Genomic DNA, 23778 nt, shown 5'->3' with positions numbered 1-23778 from the left:
ACTGCCTTGATGTAGCCTTCAGGGGTATAGCATTAGTCTTTGTTAGGGACCTTTTCTCTGGTGAATCATTGATGGGTTTGTATTTGTGAAGACCCTTTTGATTGCAGTGTTTGTAGGACAGTTTAGTTGCACAGGAGCATGCACTAATCCAGAACTATTTGGACTGAAATCAGAATGGCCTGTCCCCCTCTCCCTTCCTCCTTGGTCTGAAGTTACAATATTATCACTATGTATAGTGGGTCTTGTTCATGGCGGCCACAGTGGTGCAGTGGTTAGCATTGTCACCTCACAGCAAGAGGTTCTCCGGTTCGATCCTTGGCTGGGGTCCCTTCTGTGCAGAGTTTGCATGTCCTCCCTGTGGTCACGTGGCTTTCCTCCCACATCCCAAAGATGTGCTGTAGGTGGATTGGACACTCCAAATTGGCCCTAGGTGTGAGTGTGTGTGCCTTCCGTGGAAGATTAGGTGCCGGGCTGGCAACCCGACACTGTAAAACTCCACTGCCAATCATGAGCGGACAGGTGATCTGCTGTGGCAACCCCTAACCGGGAAAAGCCGAAAGAAGAAGATAGTGGGTCTTGTTCAGCTCACTCTGATTATATCTTTAACAGGGTTCACAACCTGAGAGACTACGTTTGCTTCCTATTTTATGATGATCTGTAGCAGCAGTGATGAGAAGAGAGCTCATTCAGTAAGAAAGTGAATCTGACATCTGTAAAGCTTTGAAATCACTCAAGGAAATCCTCTGCTGGAGTGAATACTGCATTTTTTAAGAACCATTTGATTCCAGTCCATAACTGAGGGTTATGAATTTCTAATCATATCAAATTCTGTAACAAGATTTCAAAAGTCACTTGTAACAGCATCACCCCGCATCCTGCCACAGCAGGTAGCTTCACAAACGCAGTTTATGCCCACTTTGACAAATTTATAGTGCTGGTAGTCCCAACCAGATCTAAATATAATAGAAATTAAAGCATACAGCAGATTAAAATACCCTCATATCAAAGATAACATTAGAAAATTATAAACATGAAAAAATATTATTAGGTCTACCAAAGCAGTCCCTGAATGTAGAGTAGCATGTGATGCTAAGGATCACTACAAATCATTTTAGCTACTGTAGGAAACTAAGTAATAACATATGTCATTGTTCTAAATGTTTTCACAGTGGCACCACCTACTCTTATTCAGTAGACATTGACAACATACTAATAAACACATTCAGTGCAAGTCTTCACAGGAGTAAAATTATTTAAACCCACTTATCCCTGAATCTTTAACCCCCGCCCCCGTTATTACCAAAGAACAAGTACAGAAGATGTTCTCCAGTACTAAAATACTTCCTTCTTGGGACCTGATAACATACCTGGCTAGTCAGTAAACAATACCTAACATCTGGCAGAGCTATTCCTTAAACTATTTAGTCTGAGTTTAGCCACTGGCTTTTTCCCTGGGATTTGGTGCACAGCAGTAGTAATGCCACTCCAAAATGATGGCCCACCACTGACCCAAAGAATTAGAGGCCCATCGGCCAGATAACCCTTATTTGCAAAGCCATGTAACATAATTATATCTGACCTGATATGTTATGCTATTAAACATATCACCAGGGTAGAGACATTGTCAAGGGTAGATGCTGTCTAATGAATCTGGTTAACTTCTTCAAGAGTAGCACAGGCTTTTGACAATGTTCATGCTGTCTACATGCCCTATCTTGACTTAGCCAAGGCATTTGACACCATCACCTATGCTAACATAGTAAGCTTAATGCATTACAAATAGATCTCTGTGTGGTAAGATGATTAGCAAACTGGCTAAAGGCAGAACCCATGTGGTGTGGTTAGCAGGTGTCTCATTAGAGAGTATGAAGATGTCCAGTGATGTTCCGCAGGGCTCAGTGCTGGGACCTCTTTTGTTCAGCATTTTCCTTTTCTGATGTCCAGATCATGAACAAGACCTTTGGTTAACCAAGTCTGCTGATGACTGTAAACTGGGAGACATTGTCAAATCCCCCTCTGATTCCATTCAGTAAGAACTTACACTCATGACTACCAGGTGTACTAAAAATTGGCACAGATTAATTGGTAAAAAGTGTAATATTGTCACATTTAGTAGACAACCCGTACCACAGCATATGTCATAGACAATTCTCTCCAAAATGAAAATGTTGGACAGTGAACTTTGATAATTCCAGCTCGTGTGATCATCATGTAGCCACAGTAGTTAGTCAGTCATACTTAGCACAGCTAGTTGCCAAAGGAATATCATCCAGATCTAAAGAAGTCATTGTCCCATCATATTCAGCATTGATTATGCCAATTATTGACTACAGTGCTCCCTTTGGGATGCATCTCACTAGACATGTCAAACAACTAAAAAGACCCCTGAAGTTTCCTAACTAAGGAGATCACTGGCTTAAAAACCCTAAGCTACCATAACAGACTGGATGCACTGTCCCTTTATTCAGTATCTTACAGACTCCTGAAGGAAAATCTGTGCCTTGCCTTCCATGAAATTAGGGACCTAGTGGTCCTGGATCTCTCGTATCCCACAAACACCAAAACAAAAGATTTAAGTCTTCACAAGCAGATTAATAAAACACAGCAGAAAGCTAGGTTTACCACCTCTTGTCACTGCAGATTTAGCAATGTGATTCATTACTTCCTCAAACCAGGAACTGGATGATTGGATAGTCATTTAGAAATTCACTTGTTGCTTGACTTGACGTAGCCCTTCTTGAAAAAGAAGATACGGTCTAAGGATAGGTGCAAGCAAAGCATAAATAGTCACAAGGCACAGTTGCCTTGTATTTCTTTGATCCTATGAGACTTTCATTGGATATTTTTTTTTTAATGGAAAATGAGGACTACCTTACTCAACCAGTCTGTACATTTCCCTGTGCACTGCACTACCTACAAATCCTCTTAATCGACAGCTTATTTTCCATCCACTCTTAAGAATTATTTATGTCTATCACACGCATTCTTGAATTCTGTCATAGTTTTTGATCCTACAGAGCCTTCATGAAATCTTTTCCAGCCATCTAACACATTATTTATGAAGAAAATACTGCTTTGAATGTCTCCATATCTGTCCACCATTTATCTTTGCACTGTGCTCTCTTATTCTTGGGCATTACATATACAAGTAACCCTTAGGCTTTCCATATGGTGATGCTTATGTATTGGTATGTCTCAGCAGTAGAACTCTACTAAGCCATGCTGTTAGCCTACAGTTCTTCAGTATTGAGTTTTAATTTAGCTGAATGTTGCTGCATATTCCTTGTCATGGCAGTGACTGTCAGTGATCACTTTGTGGGTACTGCATATAGTCAAACTTCAAAATGGCAAGCCATCCTTGCGCTGCTTTTTGAGAACTAGAAAATGTGAGTCATCCTGAATGACTGAGGAGCATGCTAGTCATTTTGAAATTGCATTAATTGCACTGCATCCATCAGTTTGACAGTTTTAGTGCTGCTTATTAATGAGCAACAAAATTGCCCCACAAACTGATTGCTTAAGTGAAAAGAACAATTGTATAAATAAACTTAACATGATGGTAGATGTTTGATTATATAACACCTCCCTCCTTTTCAGAGGATTCTCTCCTCATCCTCCAATTCAGACTTCCCTATTTCCCTCATGTCTTCAATTACATGCTTTTGGTGGGGTAATAGAATCAGTGTCCCCAGAGATGTGGGGGGGAAAGATTTTACTGGTGTCAAAGAAGGAAACATCTTGGAGACTAGTTCTCAAACTGTCCTTTCTCAACCTTTTTGTGAAAGTTCCAAAGTTCATAATGCTGCCCTTACAAACTTTGTTACCTCTGATTCCTTGTCTGGGATGGTTGATAAATCTAGACTTGAAAGATGCTTATCATCACTACACCGCTGGTACGAAGTTCAGAAGTTTTTTAAGGTTTTCTGTGTCAGGATCACACTATCAGTTCTTTACCTACTGCTCCAAGAGTATTCTCAGAGTGTCTAGCTCAAATGGTAGCTGTTTTCTGACTGCAACAGGCTGTTCACATTTTTCCATATTTAGACCACTTACTTATATTTGCAGACTCTTTCTCAAAGTGTCAGGAGCCTCTTACATGGGTAAAAAACATCTATCTTGGATTACAGGTCAACATTTAAATGTCCTTCTTGATTCATTCCCACAAGTGGGTGTTCATAGGCTGCCTTCTGTATACTTCCTTGCAAAAGGAGCTGGAATTATGCCCGAGTTTCTCCATTCAAACCCAGACTTTTGCAAGAGAATTTGTTTGTTTGTGTCTTTCGGCTTTTCCCAGTTAGGGGTCGCCACAGCGGAACTCCGGTCCGCTAATGATTGGCAGTTGATTTTTACGTACCGGCTTGCCAGGCCTGACACACAACCTTCGCATGTCTCCACGCAGAAGACACTTTAGCTGAGAATCGAACCGGACAGCATCTTACTATGAGGCGACAACGCTACCGCAGCACCACCACCGCGGGACTTTTTCAAGAGAATACCTCAGGATATTAGGATTCACGGCTTCTATGTTTCTCATTATTTCCTTCGCCGGATTTCATATATGAAAAAATACAACAGTTTCTGAAACAACATGGTCCCAACTTTATCACCCCTTGACATTTCAGATTCCAGTGTTTTGTTTTGTTTTTATATAAAGAGTGTTGCTTTGGTGGTGAGACACGATAACCTTGAATCCGCATCTTCCCTTCCCTCTGCCTACTCCTGCTCAATCAGGAACAGCAGACACATGTGGAGCAGTGTCCAAGTGGGTAAAATACAGGGCCTATGGAACAAACAGGACAGACAAAAGCATAAAAATGTAAGAGAGATGTTATCTGTTATTCATGCTTTCAATTCTGTACACCATCTGTGGTCTCCAGGCCACTTTAAGTGATGACAGACAGTACCACAGTGATGTGGTACATAAGCAAGCAGAGGAGTACCAGACCTTACCCCTGTGCAGTCCGGCTGTGGTAGCTTGGGATATCTCCAGCAAAATGTTGTGGCAGACAAACTGAGCATGTCAGGACAGACAGTAATGGAAATTGAACAACCGGGTATTCCACAAATTGATCCAGTTGGGAGGAACTCCTCAAGTATATCTGTTTACCTTCTTTCAAAACAGGCAAATTAAACATTCTGCTCCAGGATTCCTTCCAAACAGGCCTGGAAAATAGATGCCTTATCATTCCCTTGGAAAGTGATGTTCCTGTATGCTTTTTCACCCTTTCTACTGATTTCTAGGGTCATTCTGAAGACTCAGACTCTTCAAAAATTGTGGTGATTCCGTTTTGGCCCAGGCAATAGTTGTTCTCCCTTCTTATGGAACTGACCAAGGACAATTACTTCAAGCTTACTCACACAAGACAAGGAGTGTTGGATACATCTCAGTCTGAAACATATACAAATAACTACCTGGATGATTCAGTTTTGATACCTTTAGGCTCCTTTTTTTCTGAGGATGTGCAGCAGATATTAACAGGGGCAAATAAACCTGCTACTGAGAAATCGTATAATGGTAAATGGAAAAGACTTGCTACTTAGTGCTGTACTAACAACCAGAGCTCATTCAGAGTTTCTGTATCTCTGGTTTTGCAGTACTTGTGTGAGTTATTATCCTCTGGCCTTTCATATTCTTCTGTCAAGGTTCATCTCTTGGCCATTTTAACATATCTGCCCATATATTATCCCCTTTAATTATAGTCTGTGGTCATGCTGCTCTTAAAAGAGGGTTTACATATGCTTCTACCTTGAAAACTGGTAGTACCTACCTGGGATCATAACATTGTCTTGGATAAGTTAACTACCTCCCTTTTAATCAGTTCATCAGACTGATTTATGATTCAGTACTTGGAAAACAGTGTTTTTCATTGCTCTGACATTTGTAAGAAGAGTATCTGAACTGCAGACTGTTATGGTGGGTCAACCCTATTTGATATTTCATTTAGACAGAGTTTCTTTGAGAACAAATCCCTAATTTATCTCATTTATGCCTAAAGGTGTTTCAGAATTTGCATTGTCAAACCATTCATCTCCCTGCCTTCTTTCCTGAACCTCAAAAGCAGGGAGAAAGGATTCTTCATATTCTGGATATGCATAGGCAGCTCAGGTATTATTTTGCAGAGCAAAATCTTTCAAGAAAGCTGAAGGTAAGAAAAAAATGGCAGACAGTGTCAAAACAGACTGATTCCAGATGACTGTCCCATGCTGTTTCCTTTTGTTATTCACTCTATAATCGTTTCCAGGTAGGATCGAGGCTCATTCTGTGAAGGCCTTGGCTTTTTCTATGGCTTTTTGGAAAGAATACCTCCAGAAGCCTTCTTCTTCGCCCTCTGTATGTACTTTTATAAACATTACAAACTCATTCCCTTTTCCAGGTCTAGAACTACCTTTGCTATGGCCATTCTCCTGATTGCTCAGTTGCAGATCTAGTACCCCAAACCCCTAGTACCCCAAACCCCATGCTTACCTTACACAAACCTTAAGCATGATCCTTCTCCCTCTACAGATACCATTCTTACTCCTAGGTAGCTGTTTACAGAGGAAATATCAGACTTTCCCCATCCCCATGGGCTTTTAAGTAGCCATCAGTTAATTTCTTCGTTTCTCCATATTTTAGGCCCATATTTTCAATATGGTATCTTTGGTTTCCCATGTCATGAAATTCTCCACTGTCATTATGCAATTTTTTTTCCAGAAAATGTCATATCTCACATGGAATTAAAATCATCGTTTAAGAAACAGTTGTACAGGGACACTTTAGACTTTGTGGCATAGATCCCTAAGAGGAATATTCTGGAGGTTTTGTCTCACAACATTATCAACTCCTTAAGTTATAACTTTGCATTGAATTTGCCTAACATATCCTCCTAACTGTAGAGAAGTTCAGTATAATTATATTTGATCTGTGAATTACATGAGCAGCTACACTGTCTGTATATATTTCTCTCCAAAACTGAATCTGATGTTGTCAGTTTTCATTCTATCCTCAACTGACGGGTTCAGATCAGATCCCTCGGATCTGACTCTGCCTTTTCTATAGTTCGTAACAAACTAAAACTCTCGAGCTTCTCTCTTACCCATAATCCACCAACCCTAAGTATCTCAGATCTTGTTTTCTGCTTTACATGCAAGACATGGTTCACCTTAGCTCTCGAGCAAAGAAGTGGATTAAGATTTAAATTTATATTTTTTTCTAGTATTTCTCCTTTTTTTTTTAGCTCCCTTACCTTTACTGTTCTCTAGTGTATTAAAAAAAGTTGTTTTTTTTTTGTTTATTTTCTGTTTTCATTTCCATACTGTGTGTGTGTGTGTGTGTGTGTGTGTGTGTGTGTGTGTGTGTGTGTGTGTGTGTGTGTATATATATATATATATATATATATATATATATACACAGATATATATATATATATATATATATATACACACATATATGGGTCTAGGACTATTCACTGAAAGCATGTTTCACTGAAACACATTTCACTGAAAGTTATATATGGCCTTTTTCCCACTGTAGTGCGACCCTGGAGTTAGTATATATAGTAAGGGGGGTACTATATACATGGATACTTGCACTTCCAATAACTTACTCTTTTCTGATCATAATATATATCCACCCCCCCCCTTACTATATATATATATATATATATATATATATATATATATATATATATATATATATATATATATATATATATATACTAACTCCAGGGTTGCACTACAGTGGGAAAAAGGGCATATATAACTTTCAGTGAAATGTGTTTTAGTGAAGTGTGTTTTCAGTGAAATGAGCTTTCAGTGATTTGTGCACAGTCATTTGACTTTCAGTGAAATGTGCTTTCAGTGGATAGTCCTAGACCCATATATATATATATATATATATATATATATATATATATATATATATATATTTTTTTTTTATTTCCTAAAAAAAGTATATATTAAAAAATAAAAATATTATACACGTCTTACTATTTTTCTTGCTGTAGTGGATCTGCTTCTTGTAGTTAGTATAGCAGAGGAAGTGTATTAAGTGTGGGAATAAGCTCCCCATGTCGGCTGCCAACACTATATACGTACACTGTTTAGGTCCATTTCACCTTGAAGAAGACTGATGTATTTGCCTTGGATTTAATCCAAGGGCACTTGTGGAAAGAAGAAATAAATTGATTTTAAAAGGCTTGCTTCCCTCAGCCTTTGGAGAAGCCTTATCTGGACTTCAGTCTTCCCTTTTGAAGCCTTCAGTGGCTTCTTCAAGTTCAGATTCATCTAAGAAAAGAATTAAAAAAAAAATCTGACCTCAACATCAGATCCAAAAAAGAGAAAATTATTGGATCAGACATCCTCAGATCCAATGAAAACATCGGATATGACCTCTTCATGCCCTTCTGGATCCAATATCTCTTTCTTACCCAGAACCCGATATTCACCATCAGTGGATCCAGTGCCATCAAGAGTACCTTCACCCTTTCTGGAGTGACTTAGGTCTGCTACTATCCTCTCCACTCGTTCTTCCAGGATTTTATCTGAAGAAGATGTGGAAAGAATGGTGCAGAAGATCCTCTCGGCGCAGAGCCAGATGGAAGGCCTCCTAGCTTTTACCCCTTTAGGTCAGGGGGTCCAGTCTCCCACTACACCACTACAACCAGTTCCTCCTCTGTTTCATGCTATCTCAGAGTCCCTGGATCCTATCCTTCTGGCTGTGTCTGGCTTGGATCCAAAGACAGAGTTATCTTTAGATCTGAAACTTGCCCTGAGTTGTCTGGGTCAGTCAGATCAGGAGAGCTCTCAGAGCGTAAGCATCCTTGTCTGATCCAAAGTGGTTGATTCGACTCTGAAGTTTTCAAAGCCTTCTATGCACCTCGGAGACTTTGCATTCGATAGCCCGACTTCACCTTCAATCTCAGGGAGATTTCTGTCGAAGTGAGGGAGGGCACCGATCCAAAGCTTACCTTTTTGGATCTGAGGTCCTCTCTCTCTCTGTTTCTCTCTCTCTCTCTCCAAGGCAGTCTGCCTTCGAGGCAGTAAAGAGGAACTTTTCTGCATCTGCAGAAAGGATGGATCCATCCTCCTCTGATCCTAAGTCATCAGCCTTGACATCTCTGCGCCTGAAGCCTCCCCACTCTTTTTCACAGGGACAACCAGTCTAAGACTCACAGGCTATCCAGCAGGGTATTGTTTTTCTTCTGACACCTCTCCACAGCATCCCACCGAGGAGGTCCCTAGGAAGAAAAAGTGTAAGAGGAACCACTTGGACTCTCCAGAAGAGTCAGTCACAAAGGATATGGACTTTGGTGAAGGGTCCCTATGATCACCTCCTAAAGGTGTCTCATTTGGAGACAGTGAAATCCTAAAGCAGAGAGGTGATTGGATAATCTGTATTCCTGGAGGCTTTTGGATCTGGTCCGTCTACCTCCTGGGTGACACCACCTGCCAAGTGTATTGATTTTGTCTCTCGGTGGACGTGAAAGGAACCTAACACAGCTGAGCCCATACCTCACAGATCAGTTAAGAGTGTGGCACCACCTGTGGACTGGCAGTTTGGGGGAAAAGGGGTGTCTGTTGATGCCATGGTAGTGGCTGTTAACACCAAAATGAACTTGCAGAAGAGAGTTCCACTGTTCACCCCACCCCACTCCACCCCAGTAGGGAGTGTCGGGCGATGGACAGGTTCAGGAAGCATGTCTATACTTCAGCGACCTTCACCCTAAGGTCACTGAAATATTTGGCACATTTCACAAGATTACAGATGGATTTTATTAAGGAGCTCTCAACCCTCTCAGGATCAGTTTCTGAAAAGGTCCAACGATCCATGACTTCTCAGCTGGCTACCCTGCAGTCTATTTCCAGTTCTTCCATGAGGCTCATTTCACATGTAGTAGATGGAACCTCAAGAACAGTGGGTTCAGACATTTCCATCAGGTGGCATGCCTGGATATGCTTATGTGTTTTTGTGAAGCCCTTCAAGTCTTCGTTCATCAATGCTCCTTTAGACGTCACATCTTTGTTTGTCCCCAAAGAAAAAGACACATTATCCAGGTGTTAGAAGGATGGTAAAACCCTGTCTGCCATGGGTGTATGTTTTTTGACCCTTCAAAGATCCTTTTCTAGAATCAATGAGGTGGTTGAAAGATGTGGTTCAAGAAATCTCAGGGTCCTTTCCAGGACACAAATGGATAAAGTTCCTCCAGGGGTAGAGGGGAGAACTCCAATGGTCGACGCCACCCTCTAGGCAGAGGTGGCCCGCAAAGCCAGGCATCCAGGGAGTCTTTCTTTGAAAGACCCTACCTGCGCTGCTGAAAGGAGGCACTTTTGCTCACCTCTGCAGGCAACTGGGGTCTGATTGTCCCTGCACCAGAGAGCCTGGCTAGACTTAAGAAAAGATATTTGGGTGCAGAGGATTATTTCCCCTCGTCCTCCAATCTCAAGAAAAATATTCCACCCTGTCAGGAGGAACAGGCAGCAATTCAAATACAAGAGCTGCTAGAAAAAAGGTCCCACCAGACCAGGTGGAATCTAGAACTTACTCAGAGTTCAGACCATTCTCCTTTTTCTGGGCAAGGACGACTGGGTGTGCTCGATGGACTTTCAGGATGTCTACTATCAGATAAAGATGAACAGATGATCCAGAAGGTACTTACACATCCAGCTGGGAGCCAGTCATTACCAGTTCAGAGTTCTGCCCTTTGGTCTCACCACAGCCCCCAGTGTGTTCACCGAATGTATGTCAGTACTAGCAGCTCACTTAAGACTGCAATGATTTCGGGTGTTTCCATATCTAGATGACTGGCTCATTACCACCCTGACCAGGCATCAAGTAATAAGGGCGAGGGATGAAGTTCTACAGATGTGTTCTCATTTGGGGATAACCATAAATTACAAAAAGTCTCAATTTGAAACAATAAAATACCAGCGTAGTCCAAAAAGTAAAAAACACAACGACTTTAATCATTAAAATAAACCATAAAAACTGTACAATTCCATCTGTAACTGACTAAGCGCTTTCACCCAACAAAGGGCATCCTCAGAGTCAGTTAAATCTTAGTTACAGACACATATAAAGAAATTTGAATTGTTTATCACCAATGAAATGAGACCTCCAATTAATTAATTAGTTACCTTAAACAACTGTTCACCTAATCCCAGGTATTTTAACCATTCTTTTTATATAACACAGTCACCAACTTGGTGCTTAAAATTAAGTAACCAAGGAAAGTCCATAAATTTGAAATATACATTACGTAAATTTAAACTGTGTAAAAAGTGTGCATTTTCTTAATAAATACTTGTATTATACATATATATGTTTCAAAAGAAAAGTATATGTATATTGTTTTCTTAATAGGTTTATACATAAATCATATCTCATTTTCATAGAAATTCTAACTACTGTTCTAAAGAATCTTGCAATTTCACAGTTCTATAACAGTAAAGCCCTATGTTTTAGAATACAAGTTAAAGACACTACATCATTGATGCCAGGTGATGTACTGGCATCAAGTCTGATCTGCCATAAGCACTCCTTTACTTCTAACATGTTTTGGTAATCACCCCCAAATTCTTTGAAACAACTCAAAGTTTGGAATTTATAGGAGCACAATTCAACACAGCCAATGGTAGCTTCACTACTTCCATCAAGGGTTCATACTATAAGATCACAGGTCAGGAAAATAATCTGCAGTACCAAGATTTCATCCTGCTTGGTCCTTTGAGCTCTAGGATCAATGTCATTGGCAATAACACTAGTGCCTGTAGCCAGATTTACATGAAGATTCTGCAGTGAATGCTAGTAACACAGTGGTCGATTTTTACCAACTCATGTCAAATCTGATCAAATCACTCACATGTACAAGAGAGATCTCAAGTGGTGGATTTTAAGAAAACACGAACAAACAAAGAACGTAACTAGAACCACTAAATATAGAATTTATTGAGCGCTTTCATCTCAAATATATGAGACTTTATCAGAATAAAAACAAATGCAGGCAACCACTTTAAATTCCCTACCTAAATTTTCTGATTGGATGAACACTCAAAATGTGCCAACAATTTATATTAAAACAAACAAAACCATAACTGACCATCTGTATGTTAAAATAATACTATATAGGCCAAACTACACATTTTACATATCTAAAAGACATGAAAATGTTTTTACATTTCTGAACTGGCTTTCAATTTCAAAATACTGTTTATAGAATATTGGTCATTTAACCCTGGATAAACAACTGTGTTAGTTCTGAGTTGCCATTGTATTCCTTTTAATTCCAAAACCTCATTCATAGAGCCACCCCTATGACCAACGTCAACATGTTCAATTATAAATTTGAATGAATGTTGTTTATGAACTTCAAGGTGTCTGGCAAGGGCATTATTGTGGTCTCTCTTCATATTACTTTAATTATGTTGGTATATTCTAGTTCTAAAACTCCTTATTGTTTTTCCCACGTAAAATGCTGAATGGCCTGGCTTCTCCAATTCTGTTAATAGCCATACAAACTATGGTCTCTTTCCCAGTCCAGCATGTACTTTTATCTTCCCATAAACCTTCTGCAGCTTTTATTCTAGTAAGTGGAAAGTTTGTTTACTGGGCACATCAAAACAATGTGTATCCCTTTTCAACTCTTGATACATAACATCCTTGAATTTTTGGCTCTATTTTTAAAGAAGGGACTAGTTCCTCAACAGTTAAGGTTCAGTTAGCAGCAATATTGAATTTTTGCACTGGATTTGATGGTTCCTCTGTTGCCTCTCATAAGCTCTGTAAAGCCTTTTTGTGAGGCACTTTTCTTTTAAAACCTCCCTTTAAAGACCCTACCCCCCATGGGTTCTAAATCTGGGATTGCAGGGCTTATTCATTCCCCCTTGAAACCAGCAGCTAAGTGTGAACTTAAATATCTTTCTTGGAAAACAGTTTTTCTAGTAGCCATTACTTCTGCCAGACGAATTTCAGAGATTCAAGCCCTGTCTTCAAAAACTCCATATTTGATTTTTCACAAGGATAGAGTTACACTGCGAACCGATGCATCCTTTTTCCCTAGGGTAGCATCAGAATCTAATATCAATCAGTCCACTAATTTGCCTGTATTCTTTCATAATTTTGCTAACAAAGGTGAATACACATTACACTTATTGGATGTTCACAAACAATTGTGTTTTTACCTACATAGAACAAATTTTGTTTCATTTGCAGAAGGAAAATCGGGAAAGCCAGTTGCCAAAGTAACTTTAGCCAGATGGCTAATTGACTGTGTTTCATTTATTTATAGCAAATTGGATGTTACTTTACCAAAACCGTTACATGGCCATTCAGCTAGATCCATGGCAACTTCCTCAGTTTTCCAGTTTAGAGCATCCATGGATGACATATGTGTTGCAGCAACTTGGGCTACCTCCCATACCTTTGTTACTCGTTATTTGTTGGATCTGGTCTCCAGAGGTAGACCATCACTTGGTTCAACTGTGCTTAGGAATATCCTTCCTTGAGTCCAGCCGGGATTTTAGGTAGCTGGGGACTCTGTCCCATTAGTTGAGGATGGAATGAAAACTGACAACATCAGATAAAGAAGTTATGTACTCGTCATAATGTTCCATCTGTGTTGTTCATTTGCATTCTTCCTCAACTTCCCACCAACCAACCCCCATCCTTTGCAAAATCCTGGAAGAATGAGTTGTAAGGGAATGTCACTTCCTTTATATTGAGATCCAGATATAGGCTCTCCTGTATTTGTATGCGTGTGAAAATGTTTTACAACTCCTTTATTATTTCTGGCAGAGTCAGCAAACAAGATCTGAGGTACTTGGTGTTGGTGCATTATGGGTAAGGGAGAAGCTCGAGAGTTTTAAGTTGACACAAGCTTTAGCAATGGCTGAGTCGGATCAGTAGGATCGGATCCAAACCCATCAGTTGAGGAAGAATGAAAATAGACAACGCAGATGGAACATTATGGTGAGTACATAACTTTTTTTTAGAGGATGGCACATCCACGATGGCTGCAAGATGAGCAGTAGGATGATTGGAGTTCTTCCAGTGTGAAAATTGAAATGTTATCAACTTGTGTTTAAATCAGTTACTGGCTTGTAACTATATTGAAACAAACTGATGAAAGACAAAAAAACAAAAATCCAAACGAGTTGACCACAAGCCCAAAATAATGATGAAGTATATAACTATTTAATAAAGTGCTTTTCGTCACCAAGAAACCAAGAATACAGTAACTTCTTCAGATACCATGCAAGTTACAGATCTCTTTTTTTTAAAAAAAAAAGAGATTTGTAACTTGCATGGCATCTGAAGAAGTTACTGTATTCTTGGTGGCGAAAAGCGCTTTATTAAATTGTTATATATTTCATCATTTTTTTGGGCTTGTGGTCAACTCGTTTGTAACTATACTGCTTGGATGCCAGAGAAGAAGACATTTGGAGAAATTAAGTGAAAATCAACCAGAAAAGAAAAAGAAGAAAAAATGTCACAGACCAAAACTGCAGAAAACATTTCAGGTTTCAGTTTTTATCTTCATGTTCTAATTTTAGTATAGGAGATGGATTCCAATAATTTATTTATTTATTGCTTGATTGATCAATTTATTGATTTCTGTTTATCTGGTAGGTTTGACTGTGATTGATCCCATTTTCATGGGAGGCCCAGGGAGAAAAGCTTCACAGTTGTACAACTGCAGACATAAGTACAGAGAACATTACAATATACATACCTAAAGGGGTCCCAATCAGTTGATCGAGTTTTCAGAAACTCAAACTCCATATGATCGAGTTTTTGAAAACTCAAAGCTTTTGAATGGAGATCTCGGTGCAGTGAGGATCAGGAATGTTCCCATTTTCCTCATTGCAGTGTGATCTCAGAGTTGGTATATATAATTTGCAGGGGGTGGGAGGAGCGCAGGAGGGCTTGCCCCCCTGAAAAAAATGTAAAAAAGCTAAATTTTTGTGTTTGTTTTTTTCATGTTTGAGTTTTTGGAAACTTCATCTTATGGTCTCTTTGATATTTTTTTCGAGTTTCCGAAAAGTCCATCATCTGACATAGACCTACATAAAGTAACATAAAAGGAGTTTTTCATTGTGCAAGGAGAAAAAAGCTGTGCAGTTTTTACAGTTAGAAAATACATAAGATATTCACTTTACATACATATATTAAAACATAATTTCATTTTTCATTATGAATCAGATATGTATATACAGTGTAGGATCTATAGTTGAAATTTCAAACTTAGTAAGTACTGACATTATAAAAAAAAATATATATATATATATATATATATATATATATATATATATATATATATATAGTTACTAGAAAGAGACAGATATATATTTAGAGCTATTTTAGAAGCATGTTAGAATAACTATTATAAAAAAGGAAATTTCAGTAGTAAAGTTACGTAAGTTAGAGTTTGTAAAGGAGGTTGTAGTTTTTAATGTTAGTTTTATAAAGAACATTGGTATGCAGTGAAACACGAGACCGAAGTACAGAGATAGTGATGTTAGTTGAGATAGGGATAGGGAAAGGATGGGCATATATGGGTTAGAAGGAGGTTAGCTATATACGGTATGAGAAAAAATTATGAGTAGTATTTATATACTGTACTGGAGCTTTGCAGGAGCACAGTCAGTTGTCTAATAAATGCTTTTTTCAAGGATGGTTTAAATTAATCTAGATTGTTTTTAGAGGAAAAATGAAATGCAGTCAAAGATGCTTACAATAAAATACTGGAGGGTTATGTAAAGCAAAATGACAAAAGACTGGTAAAGTTAAAGATGATTTAAGTAGCTATTAGGATTTATTATGCATTTATAGTTATTTATTGCTTTTGATTATTGAGATAGTCCAACTGGATACAAGGCCCAAGGCCCATTTTCAGAGAGGCCCAGGGGATAAAAGCTTCACTGACTGATATACATGCTTACAAAGTAGGTCTAGATGAAACAGTGGAAGAACACATTTGTATACAATTACATTCAAGACAGATTACATGAGTAATAATTAAAAGTCTAGACAATTTAGATGGTAGTTATAACAATTTCTTCGTTACTAATCAGAGGAGAGAAGCTGCGGTGGTGCAGCGGTAGCATTGTCGCCTCACAGCAAGAGGTTTTCCCATTCTATTCTAGGCTGGAGCGCCTTCTGTGTGGTCTGCATGTCCTCTCCGCTGTCAAGTAGCGTTTGAAAGACATGCGTGAATGGGCTTGCCTTTGTTGAAGGTTGGGCATCGAGCTGGCACCTCGGCACCATAAAAATCTACTGCCAGTCATTAGCGGACCGGAGTTCCACTGTGGCGACCCCTAACCAGGAAAAGCCGAAAGAAAAACAACAACTAATCAGAGGAGATATGTTGGGTAGGCTGCAGTTTAGAAGAAACTATAATAGTAGGGAGGTGAGCAGCAGAGAATGGAATGTTGAGAGCAAGGGTTAGAGCAAAAAATAAGTGAACTAAAGAGGGATAAGATAAGTGTTATGCTACCTGTCAGTTTGTCCTGATGAAGAGCAAGGGCAGAGCCAGGCATTTATTAGGTGAGTCTTCAGATGTTTTTTAAAGGAGCTTTTGGAGAGGCCTGTCTTAATGAGAGGGGAATAGTGTCCCAAAGTCTAGCTACATAGATGAAATATAGTCCCCTGTGGAATTGTTTAGCTTTGGTGTTAGAGAGTAAGGATCTGGTTGAGTATAGGTATCAATTATATTGGCAATATATTGACAGTTATTCATTTATGGATGAATTTGTAGGTAGTGAGAAGTTGGGAGTATGCAAGGTATTCATGCCAATGCAGCTATTTGAAAATGTAATAGTGGTGGGTTTTATGGGAGCGTTTGTTAGCAGATTTGGGTGCTTTTGTAATAGAACTTCTGTAGCTTGTTTAGTTGGGTAGATTGTAAATTGGTAAAAATGGGTGTTGCATAGAGGAGTTTGTGCTGGAGGAGGGTTGAGGTAGTGTGTGTTTCCAAGAAGAGTCAGTCAGTAATGTTTTAATTCTGTACAGAGAGTTTAATTTCTGGTGTTTTCTTTTTATAAAGTTTTGGCTATGACAATTAAGTTTCATACCATCATCTCTGTGGACTGCTAGCAGTTTGGTATGCTGAATAAGTTTCATGTTTGCATTTTCAGAGGAGGAACAGAGAAAAGTCATTGTAAATTCCAAAACTGGAATATTTTCTGTAGGGTGTATACTGGCTCTGTACCCATGGCTTATTTACATAATGCAAATCGACATTCAAAATTTTCATTGCACAAATTCCCTAGTATTTTTATGGACATTTTGTTGCATTAGGGAAAAAATGATTGTAGTAAAGTTAATGCAGACTTATTGGTGAAATTTGTTTTACAGCAGAAGTAAATTTTCAGAGAGCTTTTTAAAATACATAAGAAAGGCATACAGAGTGTAAAAATATGTAGACTGTTATTCCTAAAGTTGAATGTTGCTCTTTTATTTTTCATTGAACAGCCGTTAACTAGTTCTGCTCCTCTTTTGCTGGTGGGATATGAGGATGGATCTGTGACTCTTTGGAACACAGCAGAAAGGAAGGTGCTGAGCCGCCTGAAATGCCATGTGGAGCCAGTAATGAGCCTTGACTTTGACCCCCAAAAGGCTAGGGGCATCTCTGGGTCTTCAGATAGGTTTCTTCATTCCTGGAAACTTGATGAGCAGCAGAACCTGAAGGTTAGGTCATGGAATGCCTTTTTTACTTATTTTTTGGCTATATTCCAGCAAACTACAAAAATATTTTGTTATGAAGAGGAGCTGTTGAATGTCATTTACTAATTAATCACTTAATGCTGGCAGGACATGTGCCATTAGGTTGTGTGCCCGTCCACTGGAATGGTCACAGTCTTACCTGCTCAGGATTGTGTTTGTATTAAACTAGATTCATAGACTGTGCAGTGTGTGTTTATCTTTATATATATATATATATATATATATATATATATATATATATATGTATATCTGTATAGACACACACACAAGAAAAAAGCATGTGTTAAACTCACAAAAGAGCCATGTAAAATATATATATATTGAAATGCTAATCTAAAAGCTGCATTTCCCATCAGTGTTGCTTCTGGGGATATCTGGGAGTTCAGAATCGGGCAACTAGAATTGGAGGCGCACTGTTTCTTGGAATTGGTTCATTTGCTATAGACAACCCTCCATGTGATGTCAGTACCTGATTTTGCTGTTCTTTTTGTGTGCGTGCCTGGTTGCATTTGCAGTTGTGTGGAATGCTGTCAAGCGAGCAAGCAAAACCAGAGGCCCATATGTATGAGAAATGTATTGTTTTTACAGCTTTCACTGTGCCTGCACTGATACAGTTGTCTTCATACACACAAGCTGCAGCGAATTTGAATGTCACTGGAACAAGCAAGGCTGCCTAACATGAAAAGCAAGATTGATGATATGTTATTTTGTGTAGGGCATTGTTTACAGTTAACAGAAAAGCAGCAGTACAAATCCCATTACATCAAAGATTTCACAGAATCCACACGTGAAAATATCTTGCATTGCTGGTGTTCCAGTGCAGAGTCCTGCAGTTCTTCACCTACATTAATAAGCAAAAAATCACCCCAAACTGATAGTGGTCAATAAATACACTGATAAAAACTGAACCACTGGTACACTCTTCAGAGACAGGAAACCTACTTTTGGGGTTTCCTGTCGCTGATGAGTGTACCACTGATTCAGTTTTCTTCACCTACATTGCCAGCTCATATACGCACACAGACCACAGACACGTACCATACATATATATATATATATATATATATATATATATACACACACACACACACACACACACACACACATATATATATATATATATATGTGTGTGTGTCTGTATATATATATATATATATATATATATATATATATATATATATATATATATATATATATATATAGTGAGTGTGTATATCTATACTGATATTCTGTACCTGTATCTTTTAATTTAGATAGCTGCATATGTATAGGCATACTCCATCACCCTGAATTTGGATAAAGAGAATGTTGAACATGAATGGATGGGATGGATTATTGTACTCACTTCATTCTTAGAAAAGGGACTGAAATGACTGTTGCCATCCAAGTAGCCTAGGCAGACTTTGCAGAGTGTTGTTGATGGAAGATACAGGTAAGCCTTCTGCTCAGGCAAGCATGTCACATTCTGCTGTTATTTGATTCATCTTCTTGTTTGAAGAGAAGGAGCACCATACTGAAAGGGGCAATTTATTTATTTATTTTATTTTTTTAACATTTGTTGACAAGGAAAGTCCGACTAGGACAGAGCCTATTTTCAGTGGAGGCCCGGAGAGAAATGCTCCAGATCCATGTCTTTGGAATGATGTTCATTTCTTGTTAGGTAAATAAAGCAGCTAGCAGATAGCACTGAAAATGGGCCAGCAGGATTGCATGCTAAGGTAGTATCCTGTGTTTAGTAGCTAAAGGAGTGACCAAGGATGCAGAAATGCTCTTAACAGCTCCACACAGGTGGCTTCATCGCTCATTAAGGGTCTTAAATACTTCATCTCTTCCATCACTGCTTTCTGACAAGTCGCAGCTGTTAAAGTGAGATGATTTTCAAATGACTTGAGGAAATGGGAAAAGGTACAGCCACAGCAGGCAGAACCTGCCCTTTGTGGTTACATTTTTAGATATGGTGTTTTTATTTTGGTAAGTTGATCTGAACTCTCAATAGAATTTGAGCTTGACAAAATGCAATTGCTTAGTTGTAAATAGGAGCAGAAATTTAAAGAAGTACATTTTTTGTAACACTGACTTTCATTCGGGGGTACAAATATATATTAGCATACATTTCATAGCCCTCTGTTGAAACTCTTCCCTTTGTAAGTACAAAACTCTAGGCTATGTCAGTCGTTTTCTTCATTTAGAAGTTGATATGGTTTTGATTACTGTTGTTGACACCCCATTCCATCAGCAACACCATGTTTATACAGTCCTGTTATGGGTCATATATCACTGTCAGTTAATCGCTGTTGTATTATTACATAAGTGCCATGCACTTAATAATTCATTCATGCTGTGTAAATATACAGTAATCATTCTCTGACTACCATTTATTTTATTGCTAATTTATGTTGTAAATAATTTTCAGCTTCCTGGGAAAAAAATCCAGGTGTCAGTAAACGGTATAAAATACTTTTTTTTTCTAGATGCAGTTTTGATCTTTCAATTGCTTCTGGGCCCATTGGTCGCTGATAGCCTTACACTCTGCCTCTTAATTTAGAATAATTTCTGAGGCAATAGGAATGTTACATAAAGTTGATTTGTAGCAGCATAGTAGGTCATTCCAGGCCTGTGTAGTACTGGACTCTTCAGTGGTATGTCACAGAAGTAATAATTTGTGATTTGAACAAAGTGTTGATGAAGGCAAAAAAATGTATATTTTTTCATAGCAAAGCTTACATCAAGACTAGTCTGTTCTCATAGCCCTTGCTTTAGGAAAGCTTCCCATGTTTGTTGTTTAACCTGTGAGAATATGTTTAAAATTGTCAAGGTACATTTCATGCAGGAAATTGCTCCAGACCAGCATGTTTTTACTTTCTGTATATTTTGATCCCCTTAGCACTTTGTCAGTCGACCACTTGCTGAAGCACTCCTTTCACCACCACCCCCACACACTCACCTGCAGATATGCCTTATTCACTAGCCAGGGCTGCCACCCTTGGTTTACAGAAAACCCTGGAAGCAGAGACTGCTAATTTCACCAGGCTAGAGACTGAACTTCAGAGTTTTGTTGTTGTGATACCATCCATGGAAACCACTGCTGATTTTTACATAGTGTAATTCTCTACCACACGCGCGCGCGCACACACACACACACACACACACACACACACACACACACACACACACACACACACACACACACACACACACACTCTAGCAGTAAGGATGATGTACCCCTCATTTCAGACTAGGGTGCCCATGTTCCTTGGCAGGCTACACTCTAGTATAATTCTGCAGCTTGAGACTCCTGAAACCAACTGCAGCTAGATGGTGCTCAAGCAGTTGGACTTGAACCAATTTCTCCCCCTGGGATGTGCAAGCTTGCACTGACCATTCCCTCCAGCCAGCACCCAGGCCTGAGTTTCAAACCCAACTAATCTGGGATTGCAGTTCGGTCTTTTTATCAGAACTGAGTGAAGTTATGTAGACTGAAAAGAAAAAAATGATCTTTGTAAACATAGTTAAAATATCCTTGTTTGTCAGTCTGCTCTTATCCTGTTTCTTTCATGTATCTGGAATCTCTCTCATTGGCTCATAAGAGATTACTATGCAATGGCCCTTACAAGCTTAGCCAGTGTAACCCAGTTTCACCCAATATATAGCTCCTTAGGGTCAAGAGGATGGCATGGATTTGTGCCTGTGCATTGAGTATCTTACAGACTCCCCCTATGCATAAGGGACACATAGGCACTACCCCAGGTGTGCATTTGCGATTCCTCATCCATTGATCCAAATTGCATTTGAAGAGGGCCAGGGAAAGGCTCTGCTTAATGTCAATAGGAAGCCTGTTCCAAAGGAGCAATCTCTGAGACACATATCTGTCACTCCAGCATGTTTTGTTTGAGTTGCTGACTAAGTTTAGATCCCTAGATTGGGTGACCCTCATGCTGTTTGACTTGCAGAAGTGTGGATTTGTGAGTGGTTTGTAGGTTAGGCATAGGTTATCCTGTAATAGTTGGTAAGAGACAGAGTAAAGGGACAGTGTTTTTAGTCTATCCACATAGTTCTTGTTGCTTACACCCTGTATATTCTTTGTGAGGAACCTTTGAGGTCACTCCAGCTGCTGTAAGTGCCTAGTCAATTACATGCCACACAGAGCATTGTACTCGATTATTGGTCTAATGAGGGCTGAGTACAGAGGGACTATAATTTTCTGGGATATGGATGCCATACCTTTAAGATGTGCCACATAAAACAATGTCCTCACCACTGTGGACACACAATAGAAAAAGTTCAGGCTACTATCTACCTGCGTACCTAGATCTCTCACCTCTGAGTCTACTCTAAGGGATGTGCTGTCGATGTTGTAATTTGCAGGGATATATGACTTCCCAAAGGGTATGATAATGCATTTGTTTTGCATTTGGCTTTAGGAAATGGTTCTGGCACTAATCATTTGTCTAATCTAGACCCTCCTGAAGGATATCTACATCATCTGGGATTCATTGATTGCCCCCTCCTTGCAGACAAAGTGGCAAACTTTGTCATCCAGTGGCCTTCCACATTAGCTTTGACTTTAGAGAAGTATATTCCAAACAGAAGTGGTCCCAGCACTGAGCCCTGTGGCACACCACTAGTAACTGGCCTCTTGCTGGCTCTGGATTCACCAACTTTTACCACATGTCCTGTCCATGAGACAGTTGACTATCCATCTGGTGATCCAGGGATTTTTGTATAACTTTCTGAGTTTATTTATAATACCTGACTGGGAAATTGTGTCAAATGCCTTGGTCAGGTCGAGGTAGGCTGCATATACTATTTTCCCCTCATCCATGGCCTTTGTGACTTTCTGAAAGAAATCCATCAGATTCATTAGGCATGACCTGCCCTCGACAAAGCCAAATTGGGTTGGTTACTGAGCCTGGAGGTCTCCTATGTCGTTATTTATCAGGTCCATGATTATTCTTTCCATGGCCTTGCATGTAAAGCTAGTTAGACCTATGGGTCTGTAATTTCCCAGGTTAGTAGATGGTTTCCCTTTATGCAGAGGGATGACTGTTGCTGCCTTCCACTCTGTTGGGACAAAGCCAGTCTGGAGGCTGTGATTAAATAGAAATCCTAATGAGCCTGATTATTCCTGATCTAAGCTGTTTAAGAGGCATCCTGGTATAGTGTCAGGCCCCAATGAAGCCATGTTTCTAGCTTTAGAGAGTGCAGTGGCAACCTGTTCTTTGGTGATAATTGGTGGTGGAGTGGTGGAGGGTATTTTCTTGGGAGGAGAACTGGGGGTGATGGGGAGGTAAATTTTGAGCTGAATTTGTCTGCCAGCAGATTTGCTTTATCTTCCGGCTGAGTATAGAGGTTGCCAGCTACAACTAATTCTGCACATTGTTGGGTGTTGCTCTTAAGATTGTGGACATAACTGAAAAATACCTTATGGTTATCCTTAGCTTTGGAGGATATTTTTACCTCAAAGTCTGCTTTCAGATACTTCACTAGTTCCCTGATTCGCTTGTTTAGACTAATGAGGGACTTACTGCTCTGTTGTGCACATTCTGTCTTCTTGGCAGGATTTTCTTTTCTTTCTTGTATAACCTATTAATACTAGGGGTCCACTGGGGTGGCTTATTTTTGTGGTTTGACCTGAGTTTATTTCTGTCTGGTACTGCCATTTCTATGCAGTTATTTATATGGTCATAGAGGGCCCATCCCAACACGGAGGGACTCTGGCTGACAAGGTTCGCAGACGACTGCAAGCTGGGAGCCATTATTAACTCCCCAAGTGATGTAGACATCCTACAGAAAGGCCTGACTGAGACCAGTGACTGGTGTCAATACCATGGCCTTAAGCTTAATGCCAAAAATGCATCATCATCCCCTTTGGGAAAAACTCCGTTCCCACTAATTACCACATTAACAGGAGCTCAGTGAACATTGAAGGCGTTATAAGAGATCTGGTGAGACAGGTTGACAGCAACCTGTCCTCCGAAAACCACATTGCCACTGTAGCCAGAAAGTCCTTTTGTGTGGCACATCTCATTACCAAGGGTTTTGCATCCAGGAAGAAAGAGGTCATCATCTCTCTCTAC

At 39.4% G+C, this 23778-nt stretch overlaps 1 protein-coding gene across 2 annotated transcripts in view; it reads left to right on the top strand.

Moving 5' to 3' along the window:
• The window catches only part of GNB1L (G protein subunit beta 1 like), a 739619-nt gene that overhangs the window by 626501 nt on the left and 89340 nt on the right, over positions 1-23778 (top strand). For both annotated transcript variants that reach the window (XM_044068696.1, XM_044068697.1), the window contains exon 6: positions 17450-17665. In XM_044068696.1, coding sequence (XP_043924631.1) covers positions 17450-17665 — 216 coding nt within the window. The remainder of the gene's footprint in view (positions 1-17449; positions 17666-23778) is intronic.

The sequence above is a fragment of the Protopterus annectens genome, chromosome 4.part0 (assembly GCF_019279795.1).
Source record: "Protopterus annectens isolate FY-2018-M chromosome 4.part0, PAN1.0, whole genome shotgun sequence".
Lineage (NCBI taxonomy): Eukaryota > Metazoa > Chordata > Ceratodontiformes > Protopteridae > Protopterus > Protopterus annectens.
This window is presented reverse-complemented; position numbering and strand designations above follow the sequence as displayed.